Source organism: Motacilla alba, chromosome 1 (assembly GCF_015832195.1).
Source record: "Motacilla alba alba isolate MOTALB_02 chromosome 1, Motacilla_alba_V1.0_pri, whole genome shotgun sequence".
NCBI classification, from domain to species: Eukaryota; Metazoa; Chordata; class Aves; order Passeriformes; family Motacillidae; genus Motacilla; species Motacilla alba.
In genome coordinates this window covers 98,177,322-98,199,547 of record NC_052016.1, presented here as the reverse complement: position 1 = coordinate 98,199,547, position 22,226 = coordinate 98,177,322, and the positions used below count along the sequence as shown (strand labels likewise).

Genomic DNA, 22,226 nt, shown 5'->3' with positions numbered 1-22,226 from the left:
AGAAATGCAAAAGGAGTGAAGCACAAAACAGCAACAATTATGATATACAGCAAATTATTAGAGCCCAGCCAACAGCTTTAGCTGAGCTGACTGTGGCAACCCTGAATGGAAGCAATGAGATCCTGTCTGTGCAGGCTGATAAGAAAGAAGACCAAAAGGCACCATGGGAGTGAGAGGCAGAAAGGCTGTTATGGCTAAATAATGAAGCCAGACCATGACATAAAAATCTCCCATGTCATTTTTATTTGCTTGGAAAGGTATATTTGTCTCAGTGTTCTGTATGGGAAATACAGGTTTTATGGAAAGAAAACTACAGTGATTTCTGACTTGAGCTTGACCAAGCTTAACCTGCTCCCAGGAAGGAGCTGCAGGCACACAGCACAATCTCTCCTTTCAGGCAGCAATTGCATGTCACTGTGTACATACATGAGCACATAAGCAAACAAAACAAGCTGCAGGAACATGTCCTGACTTCGCTCCTCCACCAGCCAGCAGAGGCCAGAAGCATCTACAACTATTAGATGCTTGATACCCATATGACAAGAAGGAAGACAAAACAAAGAAGCTATCGGAATAACTGACACTCATTTCTAAGAGAGTGTGATACATGGCAGAGCAAAAGTTACCAATAAAAAGTTACCTGAAAGCTTTTGAGCCTACTGGCAGGAATCTGATTATGAAGTAAAAGAAAAGGAAAAGGCTGAAAGCAGAAGCTTTAAAGAATTTATGACAGAGAAGGAAATAAGGCACCATGGTGGGGAGTGGGTAGGTGTGGGTGTGTGAGAGTGGGGGTACTCAACTCTTAGAACACACGAGACAAACAGATGCAGCTCATCCTAGGGCTTTCCTACCTAGCTGGTGAGCAAGAGTTTCCTTCTAAGTGCTGAGTATGCTCATGATAAACAGATATCCCAGGTTGGCCACAGACAGTAGTATTTTAAATAAAAATTTAGACATGCTGGTGAGTGACCTGAACTGACAAATACCTGAAACAACTGGGAGAACATAAAGCACAGCAGACTGGAAAAGAGCATCTAAATCACATGCCATGATACATTTGAACCACAGGGCCAAACAACCCAGAACCCCTGGGCCAAGAGAATGCATCAGCTGAGAAGCATCTTTTGAGTGATGGAGGATGCACACAGGAAGGGAACACAAGGGAATGAGATGGTTTAATGAAAGCTGTAGCACCAAGAGAATGTAAACCCAGCCAGCTGCTTCTCATCCCTACCCAATCCAAGTATAATGATTTCTCTACTAAATAAATTCTTGAATACTCTTCCACATAGATTTTCACATCACACATTTAATTAGATGTAGTAACAAAGTTTAATTAGGTGTAGTAAGAAATACACCTTTCTAAATGCAATAAAAAAATATGCTGTAATTTATAAAGAAGAGAAGTAATTACCTGTGGAACTAGAAAGCAATCAAAGGTGCCCCCAAACACTTCACAGAGGCTACAGTCTTCTGTAATGAGAATGCCTTGGCACACCTGAGGTAGGTAGAACCTTTAATCCTTTAAAAAACTAACTCTTGATTACGTCTACGTGAACCATCAGACAATCTGGGATCTCGATTAACAATAGTTCTTATTAAAGGACAGTGATCTTTGTTACACTTTGCAATGCTTTCATTATGGAATTCAAATTAGGTTGATTCATTAGCCCTGCTGAGACCTGATGGCAGTTAACCATCTTGCCAACTAAGTTCCAAAGTAACGCTGATACACTGAATTTGTTTTGATAAGAGAACTGGGCTAAAGTTATACAAACTGTGTCACAGTGAAAATAAAAACGCTCTCCAACTAGAATTCACTAAATAATATTAATAACTTGATCCTGTCAGGATTTACATATCTAAAAAGATGTTAAATGTATCTCATTGCAATTACAGACAATGCAGTAATCAAACACAGGAGGCAAAAAATAAAAAGCACACAGTATTTTACATGGAAATCAAGGCATGATATCCTCAAAAACTGTCCTTTATTTAAAGAAAAGAAACCCAACCCAAACCAGAAACATTCAATTTAAACCAAATACACCTAATCTGTAAAAGGCAGGAAGCAGAACAACAGAGTCTTCTTTAGCAAAGAAGACTCAAATTGCAAGGTACAGATGAGGTTTGTAAGCTTTCATTTACCTTAATTTTTTACACTGATAGAGCTATTCATAGAATAGTTTGGGTTGGGGAGTCCTAAAAGATCATAAAGTTCCAACTCCCCTGCAATGGGCAAGGATGCCCTTCACTACAGCAAGCTGCTCAAAGCCTCATCGAAGAAGCACAATAATCATAAGACTCAAAATGTACATTTTGTAATACACTTTCCTATGAAATTAACTGAAAAATCCTTACCAATGTTCCTGACTTGGCAAAAGAAGAGATCAAACAGGATTCATAAACCATTTATTTCAAAAACCACTGTCACAGGATGGTGACTTGCCTAATTTGAATAATTCCTCTGGTCCTACAAGGAGATGTGCAATAGTGTTCTGTGCCTGAAGGATCAAACTGTGAATGTAATACAGAAATTCCATGAAGGATGTTTTGTGGCCATCCTGTAGCAACACCAAAGCAAGTAGGTCCTGCAGACAAAATCTTCCATTAGCAGTGAAACCTCCTTAATAAAGCATCATCCTCTGCAATGCTACAACTGTAAAGCACCAGGCTCTTAAGACTCTCCACAAGTTTTAAGACGTTAGGAAAAGACCTACGGAGCAAAACCCAGAAGGTGCCTGGAGAGGAAGCCACAGACTTCTAATGAAAGACAAAATCCCTTTGACCTGTTTGACAGGAAAAAGCACCAGTTGTGAAAAATTGCACAACAAAAGCACATCTGAATGGTAAACCTGGTAGCCCCTACCAGGAACAAAGCATACACAAATTGTAAACAATTTCCCCCGGCACACTTTGACTTTCTACTCTGAAAGGTGGTCAGAGGTTTAGCTAAAACCTATTACATCCCATCCAAAGAAGAACGTGCTTCACCAAGCTGTGGTTATACCATTGCTTGTACAGCATGAAGCCTCTAGAGATGAAACGTAATGTAAAGTGCTCTTTAATAAAGTTTTTAGTGGCTTGTCACTTCATCTTATGGAAAAACAAGATGCAAATTAGGGCAAAGTCAGATAGGCATGTTGGTATAACCAGCTGTAATTAGTAGCTCACATTAACTTTTTTATTCCAGTTATTGCAGAAAGAGTTTATACTGGTGTTACATTTATCCTCATAGTTTGGGATGAAAAGGGATCTTTGGGATCACATTCTGGCCTCTTTTGAGACAGAGATGAAAGCTCACACCTACTAAATTTGTGCAACAAGTTCATTATGGTTACTTCATCTTGAGAGCACATTTCTGAAGAGCAATTGAGGCTTAACTCAAAGGAATCACAACTATTAAAATATCCTCCAAATGTTCCACATGAAATTGTTTGCTGATTAATGATCATGACAAAAAAGCAAACTAACAAACTCCCCTACCCCAATGGTTTTAATACTTGTTTCCCACTAGTCTTGAGCTTCCAAACATTGGTTATCACTTACAGTAGGAATAAGTAACCATACATTTAGAAGGATTCTCTTCTAAATTATGTGCATACTGAGATTCCACAGAATCAGCTAGGTTGAAAAAGACCTCAGAGACCATCAAGTCTAACTTATCACCTAACACCACCCTGTCAATTAGACTATTGCACTCAGTGCCACATCCAGTCTTTTCTTAAACACCTCCAGGGATGGTGACTCCACCACCCCCCTAGGAAACCTTTTCCAATGCCCAGTCACCCTTTCTGTGAAGAATTTCTTCCTAATGTACAGCTTAATCCTCCTCTGGCACAGCTTAAGACTATGTCCTCTTGTCCTGTCACTTGTTGAGGAAAAGCCAACCCCCACCTGGCTACAGCCTCCTTTCAGGTGGTTGTAGGGAGTGAGCAGGTCCCCTCTGAGTCTCCTCCGCTCCAGGCTGAACAACCCCAGCTCCCTCAGCTGCTTCCCACAGGACATGCTCTCCAGACCCTTCGTGAGCTTCGTTGCCCTCCTCTGGACACACTCCACCATCTCAAGGTCCTTCCTAAGCTGAGGAGCCCAGAACCAGACACAGCACTCAAGGTGTGACCTATATCATTGGATCCAGCCAGTCCAGGCCCCTCTGCAGGGCCCTCCTACCCTCCAGAAGATCAACACTCCTCCCCAGCTTGGTGTCATCGAAGTTTTTCTTGCATAAATCCAGCAGTCACTCACTCTAAGACATATTTACCAGCTCTTTTATTTTTCCTGTAGCTCTTCTGTGAACACTTCTGAGTTTAACAGCATGCTTTTTAGCCCAGTCTCCTAAAGAGAGAAGCTTAAGAGAAAATGCTTTCTGTCTATATTTGTCAATCAATCTCCTGCTGACAATTTTTTTTTAATCAGTTGGTGTTTTCCACAAAATTTGAATAAGTGGTAGAGATTTCAAAAGATACTCCAGTTCTACTAATTTTATTAAACCAATGGCTAGGCAGAGAAGAAAGCACCCCTGGGTGTCCCTAGGGAGGAAAGGGCTGCACACAGCAGTTCTCAGCAGCTTCTGACTGAAAGGCACATAAATAGTGAGTCTGCTGTCACACTGTGCCACCTTTTACAAACATGATGTTTGGGCTGGTGGGGCATAAACTGGACAATTCAGCAGAGACTGTCAAAAAAGTAGGGTAAAACCATACACAGCGAGTACATCTGCAGCTGTATACAGTCTAGCTGAATTGCTGCCTCTGTTTGAAGCTTGTATGAAATTATTACAAAACCACCAGCTTGGAAGCAAGTCAACAGTAAAATAAGTTAAAATTAATTGCAGACATTACTGCCTCCAAAAGCACAGCATCCTTGACAATTTCTGTGCTCACTGCAATTTCTTTCAGAGTATTTCCCTTTTCTCTTAGTATTTATGAGAACAAAACTATTAGATAAACTAGCAGCCTACCTTGTAGGGCAGAAAGGAATGGCACAGTGAAAATGACAGGTCTCAAAGTGCTATTAAATTAACAATGTGCATTGAAAGATTTTTAATCTGACTCACAAGTGCTTTTTACGTTACAAATATATAATTGGCAAAATAGATGAATTTTCCCACAACTGACTCTTACTGAAATTTCCAAAAAACAGCATCCAAGTCAAAAGTTTACACAAAGACAGACAAGTAGGGGGACATACAGTTGATACCAGGTGATTTTAGCACTGTGGATTCCAGAAAGTACTCAGTCATAGCACATAACTAGTAGCATTCTCAATACAATAATGTACCCAGAAGCACAAACATGATTCCCAATGGAGTAGGGCAAGAGATATTTTCTCATTATTGCCAAATCTACTGTATGACTTTTTGCAATAACTTCCTCTCAACAAGTCCTTCTGTGAACAATGAAGTTAATGACAAGTGTTTCCCAGGTATTGTGTACCAGGTCCCTACTTTCCTTATATCTGGAAAAAAAACAAAGAAGCCCAACAAAAAAAAGAAATCATCCAACCTCAACACTTGGGGCCCTGCAACTTCCTCTTCAACCTCCAGCTTTCCCTATTTCTATCCTACCTTGATGTCTGCCCGAGCTCCATTCTGCTACCTAAATAGCATGTTGGCAAGTGTTGCTCTTGGAGCAACAGATAAAAAATTTGCAGAGACAACTGTAATTCGTGCCTCAGCACATTGCTCCTTTAGAAACTTCTCCACTGGTTTTGGATGGTGCCTGCCACAGAAGCTGTAGAAATCCCAAGAGTCATTCAGAATGAAACAGGGCGCAAGCTCACCCTCACGTTACGCTAAACACTTTGTACTCCAAAGAACCTTTTGATATAGGGCGTGTTGCAAGACAGCTAGCTGGTTTTTCCTAGGGCCCTACCTGAAACGTAATTGAACTCTTCCAGCTGATCATCATTAAAGGACATCAGTGAAGTAAAAACTGCAGACATTTGGCCCACTGACAGCCTACTGAATGTGCTAACAATTCATAGTTCTCAAAATCCATGCACTTTTTACAAACAAGGGCGCTATAGGAATGCTAATACCCCTGAAGCACCCTAACACTGTGACCTCGAGCACATTTAGAAATAAAATCATTTACCATAAGGATTTATGCTTGAATACTTTGCCTCCATTTATAATCTCAGTCTGTGCCTACTCTGTGTAAAACAGGAAGTACTGTCACATTTATTTACACAGCAGCATTTACTGCTGAAACAGAATGGCTTAAGACTTACATTTGAGTCTTTAATTACAAGCTGGCTTTTATACCTATTCCAGGGAGTCATGTGATGACTATCCAATCTCAAAATGGTGAGCACTTTAAAACATGTTCTGCTGGAGAAGAGTCTAATTGAAGTTCCTGTTGATTGGGATTACAGATAAAATTACACTTGTATGTGATTTGCATAAAGAATTTTATGAATAGAGGAGAAGCACTGAAGAAACACTGAATACAAAAACAAAGAAGTGTGAAACAAACTTCATTTAGTGGGAAGCAGCAGCAGACAATGTTTCTATATATCAGAGGTTTAATGGAGAACAGTTGAAACTTGATTTAGGCTACATAACAGTCAGCAGAGGCTATGGTGGGGATGGAGAAGCACAGCAGAGACAGTGTAAACTCAGTGTTGTGAGAGCTGGGAGGAAATAAAGAAAAAATTGATGCACAATATTAAAGCCTTATAAAGATACATCTTTCTTGCTTCCCCTTCGTACTCCCAAAACCCACAGCACTGCAGCACTTAATAATAAAAGTACCAGACACTATGTGATTTAACCTCTGAGCATTTTCCCCCATCAGTTTGTTATGAAACCCACACCAGATTAAAAGCATGATCAAGATGCAGTCCTGCAGGAAAAGATGCAGCTTGATGCAGGGCTTGCTCTCCAGAGAAAGGAGATTATAACATGTTTAATGCATGCATGAGTTTATTCAAACTGAAGCTGTGAAGCTACTTCATGCCTTCATTAGCATTCCTTCACAGGAGCAAACAGAAGCTGAAAATTTTTCAAAATACTTTGAGTTCACCTGATTGATGCATACATTAAACTGGCCTTCTTGCAGTTAGCAATACCTTTTTTTCCCTCTAATTGATGCAGGTCATATTTTAGGCAGGAAATAAGCTTCATTTGACCCTGAAGTGAGTTCAAAGCTGGCTGTGTGTCTCTGCAGTGGAACAGAAACTTCTCTAAAGCAACACAAATGTATGTTCTCTAAACTGGAAGCAGCAAACCCAAGAGGGCTGGGTGGCTCATGGACCCATTCTGGATGTAGGCACAGCACCAAGAGCTGTAACATGACAGCAAAAGCAGCCATCGCCAGCTCTGGCCTCCTCTGACCTCCAACAGGAGCTGCAGCCATGCAGCCCATAAACATAACCATCAAGAGCCTGAGACTGAGCACTGCTGTCTCACAAAGCAACAAAACATTGCCTCCATAAAGAAAAAAACCCTGGCTCCTGCTGACACTTTGGTAGAACACCAGCTCCAATTTGGAAAAGGAAAATACTACTTGCAATCACAGGAGGATACAGCAGACCTGCACCAGACAAGAACATGTTTTCCTCTTATGCTTTAGATTAGGATTCAGACTGCTGATCCAAAAGCAGGAATGGCCATTATCTCAGCCCTTCCAACCAGACTTGATATATGTAACTTTGCCCTTCATGAGTTATGACCAACAAAACAAAAAGGCTGATCCTCTGAAATTTTCAAAATGAAGCATCATTTACCTTAACCTTAGAAACATCATATTGCATAAGAGACTTTTAAACAGTTACATAAAGTCAATCTGCTTTAGGGCAGTGATTGTCAACCAGTGAGCAGCAATGCTCATGGACAAGGAAGTTCAGATCTATAATGTGAGCCATCAGAGAGGAAGGTCGGATGCTGCTGCTCACTGCATGCTTTGTGCTCTATTCCCATGGCAGAGAAGGCAAGGGAACCACCACCAAGTCCCAGGACCCCCATGCCTAGGCAGAGACCTTAACCACACCCAACAAACGAAACCTTCTTCCTTAACTCCCTCTTCAGAAGGCTTTTAAAGCCCACAGGTCAGTCATTGTTCTTTTAACAATCCCTGAAGCGTTTATCTTGGGGATGTCATACCTATTTATTGTCTCCTCTCCTGCTTGCTCTTGTAAGCTGCCCATTCAGCTTTGTTCCACATGGTCGGAATACATCTTGTAGAGCCCTCAAGAGAGCTGCACAGCATTTAATTCATAAATTAATGCAGAGCAGCCACATCTTCCATACCAGAGCTACAAAAGCCTCACTTTCCAAATAAAATCTCAGCATTGATAATGTATTTGTAGACTTATCAATTGTTTACTGGAAAACTGTTACTACATGTCAAAGACAGCAGTGGCCTCTGAAGCACGTATGTTGTTATTTAGCTATATTGATTTACTGGGTGGGAGAATAAAAGAAGCAGAGGGGAGGAGGGGTGAGCTCTCCAAAGCAGATGTTTCCAAGTTTTTTTAAAACTAAGAGACAAGACATAAGGCAACACTTGAAGGAGCAGCTGGGGACACCGAATAAATACAGACATTTAAATGTGACTAATTACATACACATGCTGGAATTCTCAAAGGATGATCAGGGAGCCAGGCTCCCAGCTCACTCTGACTTTCAACAGGAGTTCAGTGGCCTGTTCCTTCAGGCATGCTGCAAGATGTCATCCTGCTAAATACAGAACACTGCCTCTAAACGTTGCCTCTAGTAGCTTAACCACAGCAAAGCCTACAGATTGCTACAAAGCTATCTACAGGAGCCCTCCTCTTTATTAAATAAATACAAATGCATGTAGCTGCTGTTTCTTGCCTGTATGGCTATGACAGATGAGACAAAATTGTCTGGGCAGCCCAGAGGCCTTAAAGCCTCTGGGGAACCACCTTTCTGTGCTAAACACAAATACGTTGCCCAAAACCTTCTCTAGCAATGGTGGGGAAAGGTTTACAAAAAGTCCAGGGATCCTTTCTGAGTACTTTAGTTGTAAGGCAGGAAAAGTTTCTGTATATGGGAAGTGGTGGCTCATTAAAAAAAAAATTAGGGAGAAGTACTGATTGATTTTCAGATTTGTTCATGTAATATGGCTAGACACACACTGCTCATGACTTAGCTCAAACACTTCCACTCAGCATGGCTGCAGAAAGAGAATCTTTCCCTGGTCATTTTCCTTCTTCTGCATTACAGAAAAAGAAAAGTGCAGTTTCAAGGATACACAGGATTAAGGCCTGTTTCAGCTTAAAAAGCATGAGGGGAAAAAAAATAAAATACAACATTGCTCAAGCAGCTGCCAGAAGCTGTGTGTCAGCACAAGGGGGTGTGTATGGACACAAGCAGCCGGAAGCCTGGGAAAGTCTTGATCATTTCTTTCCATGGCCTATCTTAAAAATATTCATAAAATTACAGACAGATTTCTGGCAGGTGAGGAACAGGAGACAGCCTTCGCTTCACAGCCAGTGGAAGATGAGGCCAGATATTGATAATCCCAACAAGCAATGGCTGACTGTGCAGAGGGCCAGGAAGGCTGTAGCTGTAAAAAGTCTGGAGGAACTCAGCACAAGATCTTTTGTGAGTGAAAGACAAAAAGGGGAGAAGCCAGACCTACTGAGTAAGACTTTCTTTTTCCCAGCACTCAAGGTGACTCACTATATGGCACAACAGTGTTTAGTACAAATGCAGCTACAGGAAGGTACCAAACCATGAAGTCCATGCATGCTGTTTTTTATCTGACATACTTGGGCAAGGGTTTGTGGTCAGCAGGCTGTACATCTGCTCTCCCTGGATGGTGCGAACATACACATCAAGAGCCTGCATCCCAAGTCCTGTAACTGGGATACAGGAGACTTATGGGGGCCAGTCACAAGGATCAAGAAGTTTTGCACCAGGTCCCACAGGAGGTGCCCACAAGTAGCAAACCTTTCCCAGAAGGAGCATGCCAGGTGAGAGCTGTGGTTCTTACAGAGTATGACAGAAGAAGTTGCTGGGGGACACAAGCAGTGTGAGTGTGGTGCCTACATCTGTACTATCAATGTAACTTTTAAATCCACTAATGCGTCTCCTTTTAATCTCTTTTGCAGGGATTCAGTCCAGGAGATTGTGCTGTAGCAGCTGGCTGAGACTACGGCCTCTGATGAAGCACAACAGCTTAGTGGTTTAAGACTAAATGAAAGTACTGAATGCTTCTTAAGGAGAAGCTATTAGGTAACCGTTTTTGAATTGAAATTTTTGCCTCCTCTGCAGGGGCTAAGGAAGCACACTCGCCTTTTGCAATTTTTAATAATCTACTACTTAATGTTCAAGAGCTCAGCACTTGAATATTTTAATTTGCCCTTCCATTCAGATGAATTTTTCCATCCATTCATTCAGCTGACTGTTCACAGCATGCTCCACGGGACTGAAGGCTGGCTCAGCCCCAGCTGCTTTCCAGGCTTTCTGGAATGCAGAGGTGGCAGCAATGTGAACAGGCTCAGAGGGCACACTGATAAAGACCTATGGGTAAGCTCATATCTTTTGGAGAAGTAAAAAAAGTTTCCTAAATGGGCCAGGTCTTCATTTAGCCAACATACGTGGTCTTTGAAAACAAGCACTACTCTGGGCTTAAAAAAGCAAGTGTCTCTAAGGTATTTTTAAACAGCTGCCCATTGGATGCAGCTTTTGTTCTCCCTGCAAACCTGAACTGTTCAACCAGTTATATATATGAGGGAATTTGCAGGGAAGTGTTCATCTCTGTAACTAAATGCTTCATTTAAAAAAACTATTTTTTCTTTAAACAAAGTCAAGGAAGTTCACAAGACTAGCATTAGATTCACCAGAACAAGTCAGTTTTTAAGATGAAGTGATTCTGGATTCTTGCTCATATTTTTACAGCCTTATTTGCTCACTGTAACATCCATGAGATAGTCACAAGAAAATCAGTTATTTTCACAACACTCAATTGGAACCTGCACTTCCCTAGAACACCTAATCTCTGCTTTGCACTCATGACCTACCTCTAACAAAGGTTCTGCCTCTCCTGCCTTTGCTGCTCTCCTCACTGGCAAATTCCAGCTACAAAGACATTTAGCTGAGCATTGCTTAATTATCACACTCTTTTCTTACAGGTTGAAGCGCTAGAACCAAGATGTCTACAAACAAACCTGCAAGAGATTTCAGATCATGTGGAAAAACGTTAAGAGCTGCAGTTTGCTGTAGACCTTCCTGAAGCAAGCAGTGTGGCATCAAGAAAATGCTAGACTACATTCTGAAGTGGTTTTTTTTTTCACTATGATGTAAAGACTGCCCTTCATCATTCCCTTCTTTCTCACAGCTAAAACAGACAGCCATGAAATCCTGCATCAATGGAATTACATATTCCAGAAACAGTCTTCTTGCCCAATTTTCTTATTTGAACTGCTAAGCACTACTGTTACCACTCAAATAACAAATAAATGTGGAAACTAGACAAAGCCAGAGTGTCCAGGGCAGATACCGAGGAGAAGGCGTCAATGGGAAAAGACAGTTTCAGCAGACAAAAGCTTGCTTGAGCTCTGATTCTCAAATTTCATTTCTAAGACACCTGGGGTCATTATGATTCAGTGGCTAAAACCTCATGATTTTTCTACACATTGCAGCTAATACACTGAACAACACCTAGCAAATCATGGTTACAGAATGCTTCACAAACCAATCTAAGTCTTTTAATCTGCATTGTAGAACGTTAATGAAATAGTCTTCAAATCAAGAATAGACAACCAAAAATTTGAATAAGTATTTAAAAGCTGTCCAGCCAAATAAATAGAAAGCTAGGAAATCACACTGTTAAAGTAGTCACTGCCTTACGGCTATTCATGAAGCAAGAAGCTGCATGTATTACATATTAAAAAGGACTTTTTCAGACACCTATTTCTAGCATTTCAGGAAGTTCACAGAAAAATCCATTGGTACTATAATTTTACAGGGTCCCACTTAACTGAAGACAAAGCCTTTAAAAGACAGCTGGCTGTCTTTTATGTGGTATGACATACTCTCTCAGAATAAAACAAACAGAGGCAAACACTTCTGAAGGTCCTTCAGTACACCTCCTAACTATTCAAAACAGATGGGAGCAGAAGGGCATTTCAGTTAATCTATGTTTGCAGAGTCACGGACATCACAGGATTTCAACCCACAATTAGGGTTCAAAGGATAAGGACAGAAGGCTCTGTGGCCATATCACATCTAAGGAGTACAGTACACACTTTCAGAAAGGCCATAGCAAAAAAAAAAAAAAATCCTCAATGTGGTAACCAGGACAACTGTGCTCCTTTCCCTGTCCAAACACACTATTCTCCAGGCACACTTCAAAGAGAGTCCAAGCTTAGTGATAAACCCACTGTCCTGTACGTCCCACACACATTCACTCTCTCTAACAAAGAAACTGCCTTTTCCCACCTTCTACTTCCCCCTGTCCTGCAAAGCCTTAGGACCAATAGCAATACAAGCAACACCTAAACAAAAGATGCCAGCCTAGGACTTGGTAGATACAGGTTTGAGCTCTGGTTTCTCAGAACACGTGTGACCATCATCACCTGGTCATGTCCAAATTGTGCAATGGAGAATGACAGAATGAGAGTCCTCAGGTAGCAGCTAGAGGAAGGCTGAGCCCTCCAGGTGGTGCACAGCTATACTGATATGGCAACTTTTATTCTCAAAGAGGTTGAGCTGTGTTCCAGCAGCATTGTGCCCTGGTTAACAAGTTCACTGGAGCTCAGAGCCTCCACAGCAACTTGCAGCAGACAAGTATTGCCCTGGTATATCCCTTGCCACATGATGCAGACTGCAGAGAGGAAGAGGTAAAATGTACCTGCTGCAGAGCTCTGGTAGGACCTGCATGGCCAGAGGGTACATGCACAGGCAGGCAGGACCACTTACCCCAGCACATCCTCATATCAAGAGTGAGCCTACAGCGATGGAGGTCACCATATGGGTCACCTGCATTTGTTAACAGGTCCTAGATGTAAAGACTACCAGGACAAAGCCTTAGCAAATGCAGCAACAAAATTATAGTAATACTGGTCTGAAAATTGGGCTGGTCAGAACTTTCCTAGCAGAGCATTTATCATATTGACATGACTGACATAGAAGTATATGCCAGCAGTGTGATTCTGACAGCTCTTCTGCCAGAGAACACAAAGCATTCCACCCAAAGGCAAACCAGCTCTGCAACTGCTTCTGAGGTAATGTGAAAGGCTTTGCTGTGGCCAGAGAGCAGTGGTCTTCCAGACTCCTCCTCAGAGGACAGAGAAATCTTTACTGCCATTTGAGTCCTGTGGCATCTCTGCTCCAACTTGAATGAGACCAGATGGCTGATTCTGAGTCACCTTAGTAAGTGATAGCAGACTTTTGTTTTAAGTCAGTTCTGTAACACTCTCACCACACAAGTTGTGCTACAAATTTACTTAACTGGTAAGGTCCTTAATGCAAATTAGGAGGACATTAATATTACCCTTTGATGTCTTTTTAGTATTTATGCCATGACTAAATTGGATAAGGGATTGATTAACATTTAAGGCTATTAGGAAGAAAATTACATAGATAATGTAGAGAGAAGGAAAAGGGAAAATGAAAAAAACTCACACGCTATAAATTCATAAGGATATTTCTGATTAAGAACATTCAACGTTCAACTAAATGTGTTGACTCCTCCAACTATTTTTAAATGAAGCACTGCACACTGTTTGCAGTCAGTCTGTTTCTCATAACTTCACAGCTACATTTCAAGTCCTACCGTGTTGCGAGCTTGTGGCAGACAACACCAGTGTCTGTTATGACTTCACTCAGTCTCAGCTCCAGGTGGACCTTCCCCTGAAACACACCAAAAACACCACAGGAAAAGTTAGTTTTATGTATAGGCAGTCACACCATTCCAACTTCAACCAAAGCAAGCCAGTTTGTGCAAGTAATTCCAGGAGAAGTCTAAAGAATAAATAATAGCTGTATAGCTAAGGTCTTTCAACTGCAAGAGAATCCAGACTAGTAGTCATTCAAGTAAATTTGGGTGCACAATTCCCACCATTATACTATCTCTATAAATTGAACTAATTGAAGGATATGGAGTCTCCACAATCTGACACAGAAATGTTGTTTTGGGGTTGTAATTAGCATCTTAAATATTAAGCAAGTATCTGCAACACTACTGTTAAAAATGGTATCACAGAAGTGTCTTATAAATTAACACCTATGTGTTTTAAACATTATAAAAATAAAATATATTAAGCAATATAAACTGTAAGACAGGTATCAATAAAAGTATATCAAACAACTGTTTAAAAAACACATTAAAAATGTTCAATCATCTTGCTAGCATTCACAGCATCTACTGTTACACAGTCTTCAACTCCTTACCCTCACATCATTTATTATGACTTGGGACAAGATATTTTCCTTCAACATGCTAAGAAAATAAAGGCAAACATGAATACCAACTGCATTCCTCTTTCCAATTCCATTATATTTCAAAATGTGAGTAGCCATACCCACTGAAAAAACTCAGCATCACTCTGACATGCCAGCAGTGCCCAGTCATCCTCTCCAAATTATCACAGCCAAAATTGAGCCTTTCATTGTCATTACTCTCCCCTCCACCTTTTGTACTAAAGGATGCTAAAATGCACCCTGCTAATTAGTCACAGCTCTAACATGGGTATCATCTTTACCACAAATCACACAAAATTCTTTTGCCATCCCTTTTATAAGATCTTCCAGATTCAACCTTTGCTCTTTTTGCAGAGGTCCAAAACTCTTGCCAGTGACTTCCCTATCTCTTGTGACTAGTTACTGCAACCTCCTGCTCTATGGGGATGTCTGTCCTGGGCAACAGAGGAGAGTGAAGATGAAACCCTGACCTCAAGTTGCACCTATCCTGCTAAGACTCCCTTTCCCTACAGCAGATTTGTTGGGACAAAAGCTGGTGAAGGTAGTCCAAAGCACAGCAAAGAATGCAGCAATAACTAAGGAGCATGGACACAGAAGTGCAGTCCAAAGCCATTCCCTAGTTCTCTCACGTTAAGAAGCACAAACACTGGACTCAGTGCCTGAATACTTGTCCTGAAGGCATCTATGAGGCATTCTGTTTCTTCCTGCTACACTCATTCCCTCCCCTTCCCAGTGTATATCCCTTATCCAGGACCATTCTTTCTGCACTACCTTGAATGCACACTTCATGCCTTCACTCCCCAAACCTTTATCATCTACTTACACCTTCAGTATTCTGACTCAGTAACACTTTTCCTATCTGAGGGCTGGAACACAGACCCTTCAAGTACACATGGCAGACAATACTGGTTTTCATCCAGAAAACAAGGATGACAACCTCTCCTATTGAAGACAAGCTCTTCAATCTGTATAAAGTTGCACAGGCACCACAGCAGCTCACTGGCATTTTGAACAGGGAAGAACCCACATGAGTGTGTGAGTTTCAAACAAGGCTTCTGCCATGTGTCTTTTGCATCATTTTAAACAAAATAATTAAACCACCACCACCCCCAGTGCAAAAATCAAACATTGCATTCAGCTGTCACTCCTGATTTGTGTTCCAGTGACACAGGTATCCTCCTTCAATCTGTCAGTGTGCTAAAGTCAGCATCTGTCACTGGCTTCCAAACTGAAGCCTGTACTCATGCATAAGAGCAGGACTTCTCAGGACAAAAGCCACTTCCAGACCCAGCTCTTAAGGACTTGGTACCACTGCAATGCCCACTGTAGCTGTACATGACAGGGGCCAGGCACATAATCAACTAAGAACTCTGCTTAAGCAGAACACCTTTCTTGTTTTACTATATTTTCCTCACTCTTCAAAGTTCTCTCTCCCACTGGCTGCACATTCTATTACAGGATCTAAACCACTGGTCTCTGGAGAATAAATTTATATTATGAACCTGTAAAACCCACTACTGCTATCTTTTTTGATATCCTGCTAACTGCCAGAGAAATGAACATTAATATAAGTTTTGAAGAAATTAAGAGACAAGAACAGAGATTTGGCAACTCAGAGAAAATATCCCTTTGTAGAAAAATACCAAGGTATACAAGTTTTTATAGAAGTATTTCTGCTGGTCTTAAACAAATGTGAGACTGACCCTTCTCAAGGAAGAATGCTTCAATGCACTTAGATGAGCCTGAGAGCAAACTGGCCATTTGCTCAGCCTCACACAGACTGAATAAAATGGAAACTCCTCAAAGATTTTTAAAAATCAGCAGTATTTCACACATTTTCCCAGCTACATTAAGCATAAAATGATACTGATGCCTCTCATGGGCTAAAAGCCATTTTTTCTTGTAGCTTTCATCTTTCTCTTGTGAAAGCTTTGAAAATGGTCAGCTGCTCCAAGAGTGACTCCAAGCTTCCTACAGCAAAACAGAGGTCATGAAATCACTGAGACCAGCAGCCTACAACTATTCCCAAAACACCTTCCAGTGTTTTACTTCCACTTAAAAACTCAAATACCTTTAAATAAGGCTACAGTAACAAGCTTTCAGGCTTAATTTACAGAAAAGGTTACTCTTACATAAACAGAATGCTTTTTCCCAAATCAATTATACCATTATGCAAAGCATAAGTATTCATCTGAATAAATTTACTCCTGAGAAATGGCATTAGCTGGGTTTACAAAATACCAGATAATTCATTTTGCAAAGGGAAGACAGAAAACTGCAATAAATCGGTATCATAAGATCAAAAGTTAATCTAATCAACAAGAAGGTCAATATATAATGGATTAAATGTACCACAGAAACAGAGAATTGCCAAGATTTTTGACTGACAGTTTGTAAGAAAGAAATTTATACTTATAGTATTAAAAGAACTACTGTAATAATAACAAGAGTCTTTCATTGTAGTAGGTCTGCAGAGTTTACAAGCAGGAAAGATTCGACAATGCAACAAAACAAAACAAAAAAATTCCATTTTACCAAAAGCTGAAACAGTGGTTTCATCCTGCTCAGAGAGAATCCCTCCTTTGGAACCAGGGACTGAGTCTAGGCTCAGTCCTGCATTATGAAGCTATAATGCTTTCTTTTTTCTGAGAAAAAATCTGGAGGTTTGGCAAATCTAAGGCAGCATGTATTGATTAATCGAAACATTTCCATCAACAATATATTTCAGGGTTATTCCTAGAAGCAGCTATGCTTATTAGCACAACCTTCTCCCTCGGAAGGGTAGGACACCTTTTCAAGAAACAAGCTGAAGGAGTGCCAGCTCAACTGCTGAACACTTCCTTTTCCATCAGCTCCTGCTGATATGGAGGGTGGGTTCACAGGTCACACCTCTTTCCTAACCTCATCTAACACCACATAATGGGACCAGCCAGCTTCCAGTTATTGATTAGAGAAGCCACTGGATGACTGAATTTCTTGTAGGGAAGCAGACAGTACTCAAAAGGAAATCAGTAACAAAAAACTTTTGAAAGGCCTTACTGAGGAAAACACAAATTATACCATGCTTGTTAAATATGACCTTTCCTACACACTCTGTTATCTGAAAATGAAACTGACTGCAAGTTGGCAAAAAAGAAAAAAAAAAAAAAAAAAAAAAAAAAAAAAAAAAAAAAAAAAAAAAAGAAAGAAAAAGCAGACTCCAAGTCCTGGTTTTCTAGCTACAGGGAAAGCCTGTCTCCAACCACCTCCTTTCTGCCTGGAATAAAGCAGTGAGCCACTGTGCACTGAAACACCAGAAAACAGTTATAAAGCAAATAAAAGTACACAAATCCTACCTAACTGTATCATGTTTCCAGCAGTTGCAAATTTGTGGTTTAATTTAACCGCAGTACTTTGAAGGAAAAGAAAATGCATGACCACAGATTATCCTAAAGTTACTCTTATGACAAAGTTCTGCCATTCAGGCATAAAGCAGTTTTAGCATCCTGAACAAGGCCTCAGAGGCGGTGTTTGCAAGGTCACCAGGACACCACTGGGAACCATGTCAGGGTGCAGTTAAATGCACACATTTTGCCCTGGAATCTGACACACCCCACACAGAGCAGTGACTGTAGATTCAGAATGCAACATCCAACCCAGCTCAAAACAGATGCAATCTGGTTTTTCAGAGAAATATTTATGAAAAAGCACTGACAAATACCAGGAACTTCCATGCCTGAGGCTCTAAAAGAGGCACAGAAGACTGTCAGTCGGCCTATGTTCAAGACATGAGCCAAATCTATCCAAATTTCCTAAATCATTTTAAAGCAGGTATCAACCAGGCTTCCATCCTTTTTTATAACTATCAAATTTTCAGAAATCTTTCACTTTTTAAAAATATCAAAGGAAAAGAACCAGTCTTCCCCGCTGATTTTAAACAAAACCAGAAAATATACAGTTTGCTTGAATATTAAGTATCAGGTCAGTAGTCTTAATATCCAGGGCCCACACAGCATGATAATTCACTTGTACAAAAGAAGAACAGTTGATAGCAGAGAAACTCCTAAATAAGTTATTTGTTTACTATTAAACCTGCTGGACGAGAGGTTTGTGGTTACCCACCTTTCTACTTCTCACTAGCCTTCCCAATTTTGCTGGGAACTTTCCCCCCAAGGTGAGAGGTGTACCTGGATCAAAGTTTTTCCAAACATTTATTGCATATAGGGACCCTTTTTGCAACAAAGCACAACTCTGCTCGCTGCTCAGTAGTGTGGAAAGAGGGACTGGGACCCACTTTTGGCTCCTTACTCTTCATCCTGCTGGTAGAGTGCGACTGTAAGCAGTCTCAGCCCAGCTCCTGGAGATGGAGGAGGGATGAGATGTAACAGATATGAGCTGTAGGAGAGGACTAGGCTAAGCAGGTGACATGAACCACAGCTCAAGAATGACTCATGCCAGCACTTCATTTTTCTTTAGGAATCTCAAATTCAGGACTGTGATAACACTGATGTGTTGGTTTATTTTCCCTTGCTCCAAATTGTCTGGAGAAATGAGCATCGGAAGAACTCAGCACTGCAGAGACCATTCCACACTAGGGAATAACCTGTGCCATTGCTTTTTCAGTCTTTCCATATTTTATTTCAGAATATAGCAAATGTTACTATACAGGGCAGATTCTGTCTACTCTGAAACCTTTATAGCCAACTTCTTGAGAAGTCACTTTCTGCCACCAATAAAACTTAAAAGCAAACAAGAAAACTGAGCCAAACCCTAAGGGCTCGCTAAATGCCACCCCTGAGTGAGTGGGAGAGGAAAGATCAAGGGTACAGCTACTGCTTTAGGTAAATCCAGCCCTGCAGTATTATCAGCAGCCTCACATAAGGTCAGGCCTAACAGCAGGTTTGAGAGCAGGAGGAAGAAGGAGTTTGTTTGCTGTCTACATTTGCTGCTTGTAGCAGCTGCTCCTTCCTTTAGAAGAGGGCAGCGGGCGGCTGGGAAAGGGCTAAGGATCATGACAGAGATCACAGCCTGCCTGCTGGACCACAGAGCAGCTCACAAGAAACTGGAACAAAACCCAGCTGATTGCTGAGGAAAGTGCAGCAGCTCTATTCAGCACTGCATGGATTCATAAATGCTAAGCAAAGCGGAACTGATATCTGCTTGCTCTCCATATGTGCAAGCATGTCAGAATTGCTCAGGAACTGGCAAACAACTTCACATGGCATAATGTTAACAGTCCTGTTTCTCTAAAGGAAGAATATTGCCAGATGGTCAAAATTCTTAAAATTAATCATATTTTCTTCTCAAATAGTTTGATGGGATATAATGTGTAGATGTTGTAAGTGAAAGGGTTTCATTCCCCCAAACAAATTATGTTCTGCAGATAGAGCCCCACATGTTACTTTAAAACCATGTACACCCATTGTTCAGCAGTGGGTGTTCCTCACCACAACAGACTAGCTACTGAAAAGCAATAGACCAAAACCTGATTAGCTGTCCCAGCCCTTTGTGCTGTTAAGTCTCAATACTGTGCTCTTACATTCACATAGGTAGGAAGTCTTGCCACAAAGCAGGATCTTATCAATAGCTGCTCTTTCCCTTTACCACAAACATTATTTACCATTGCTGATGCATGGTTCAGTTGTCTCAAATAATTTTGTCAGTAGGCATTTAGCCTTGAGATTCTCCCCACCCTATCAAAACAGACATGACATCTCTCTTCAAAACAACAAGATAGAAGCTTAAGTGCCACTGTTCAAAATATAGAGGGTAGCACCCATTTATTTCCTGTTTGTGGTTGAAAGCTGATACCAAACCTGGAAGCAGCTTCTTCTTTTTACCATTTGCATTTACCCATGCTTACAGTGGTTTGTACAAAACGCATCAGTGACTCATTTTTATGCTAGAAGTGTTTGATACCTACACAAAGATAGTAAATATTAGTGTTGGACAGTGGGCATGCAATGCTCTTAATTGTTCATAGGATAATGTAATTCTATCAATTACTGGAGTGAAAGTGCCCTGTACAGTTGGTCCTAAAGACAATTATATATTGTATCTTCAAACATATATTCTTAATTAACAATTAGCAACAGAGCCATCACAGTTCAACATGATTTGCTCCACATATACAAAGAGCATTGATTTATATAGAACAGGAAGCAAGCAGACATGGGACAGTCCTTGGAAATTTCAACAAGATGAATAAAAATAACAAAGTAACACTTCCAGCTTCCTCCACAGGTCTGGGATAAACTTTATTCAGTCTTCTGTGATGGAGAAGATGAGCTAATTAAAAAAATTTGTGGTAAAACCTTGTCTCAGATGAACTCATGGCAAAACTCCCACTCCAGGAAGGTCAAGATTTCATTCACAAAGTCTGACACTTGGGATACAGATTCTGCATTCAACAGGAAGGTGCTAAGAAAAAGGAAACTTCTTTTTGAGGACCACACCATGCCTTAGCTAGATTCTTCTAGCTAATATGCAGGCAGCATTTCAGAGCCAGTAGTTATGTTGAGCAAGACAAGAGAATTTCAGATGTACTCTCCAAACATAGCCATAAAAAAAAGTTTTCCACTAATGAAGTATACTACAGCACATGACACAGTCCATACTCAAGAACAGGCATGTTTAATCAACAACAGTCAAAGTCCTGCGTAGATAAAATGTTAATGTGGTGAAAGGAAGAGGAAAAGCTTTTGGTGTCTGAAGAAAGTACTTAACATCAGTTAATCTTTGGCACAAAGCTCTGAGTACAGAAGGTTAAAATGTGAGACAATTGGCTTCCTCAGTGTTGGTTATCTGCCCCTTACATGCCTTTTATTTTTATTAAGTTGATAGCCAAATAGGTATCTCAGACACATCAAAGTTCTTATGAGAAGGAAGGGGAAATGAGCAATTATCAAGTTTTTGTCAGACTTTTTTTGCCCCAACAATGACTTTACATAAGACCTTGAGCATAAGTGGCTTTGGAAAAGCATTCCATCATTTAGAACTGAGAACTCAGCTGTAAGAGGACATGACTATTTCACATTTGTCAATGAGATAGAGGAAGTAACTCAAAGCACACTTGAAAAGGGGAACTTTTAAAACAAGAGCCTGCACAGGAAAACATGTCAGAATAATCTAACTCTCTTTGCAAGTCCCCCCACTCAGGCATATACTGACAGCATGGTTTGGAGTACGCTAGTGTATATAGATAATAATAACCAGAATATCTCTGGATCTTTAACCACTTCACTGATTACATGTACACAAAGAATGTTTAGGTAGCGAAGCTCAAACTTCACAAAACAGATTTGAACTATGAACTTAATGGGAAAAAATATTAAGGGGAAAACCACTCAAAACCAGGAAAGGCCTTTTAAAGACTGCATGTGCACTTGGGCTTAAATTCCACTGAAAACACATGGACCACTGAGAGCATCTGTCATCTACAGCCCTAGGCAAATATCTGAATCAGTTACTGTTGGGTAAACTTCCTTCTGTGAAGAAAAGGAAAACATTCATGGATCAAAAAAGAGGTACACACAATAGCATGGCTATTTTTGCTTCCAGACCTCAAGAAGTATGACGATGAGAATACAGCAGGCCCTGAAAGACAAATGACTAGTAGAAAAGAAACACTTCCCGTATAAAGTGCACAACATCAGGCTCCTACTGGCCTCAAGCAGCTTACAATGTTGCCTCTGCTGCTGCTAGCCCCTCCCCGCCAGCTGAAGCTGCCTAATTGTTCATAAATGCAAAAGTTAAACCATTTTCATTAATGGCTCAATTCCTGTTCTACTTCTCACTAAAATACTTGGGCTGGTGTTCTGTCATACACTGGGCATTTAACTCCGGGCACAGT

General features: G+C 40.7%; 1 protein-coding gene across 5 annotated transcripts in view; it reads right to left on the bottom strand.

The window, feature by feature from the left end:
- The window catches only part of RASA3 (RAS p21 protein activator 3), a 171,434-nt gene that overhangs the window by 43,064 nt on the left and 106,144 nt on the right, over nt 1–22,226 (bottom strand). For all 5 annotated transcript variants that reach the window (XM_038154294.1, XM_038154257.1, XM_038154275.1 and 2 more), the window contains one exon: nt 13,749–13,825. In XM_038154294.1, coding sequence (XP_038010222.1) covers nt 13,749–13,825 — 77 coding nt within the window. The remainder of the gene's footprint in view (nt 1–13,748; nt 13,826–22,226) is intronic.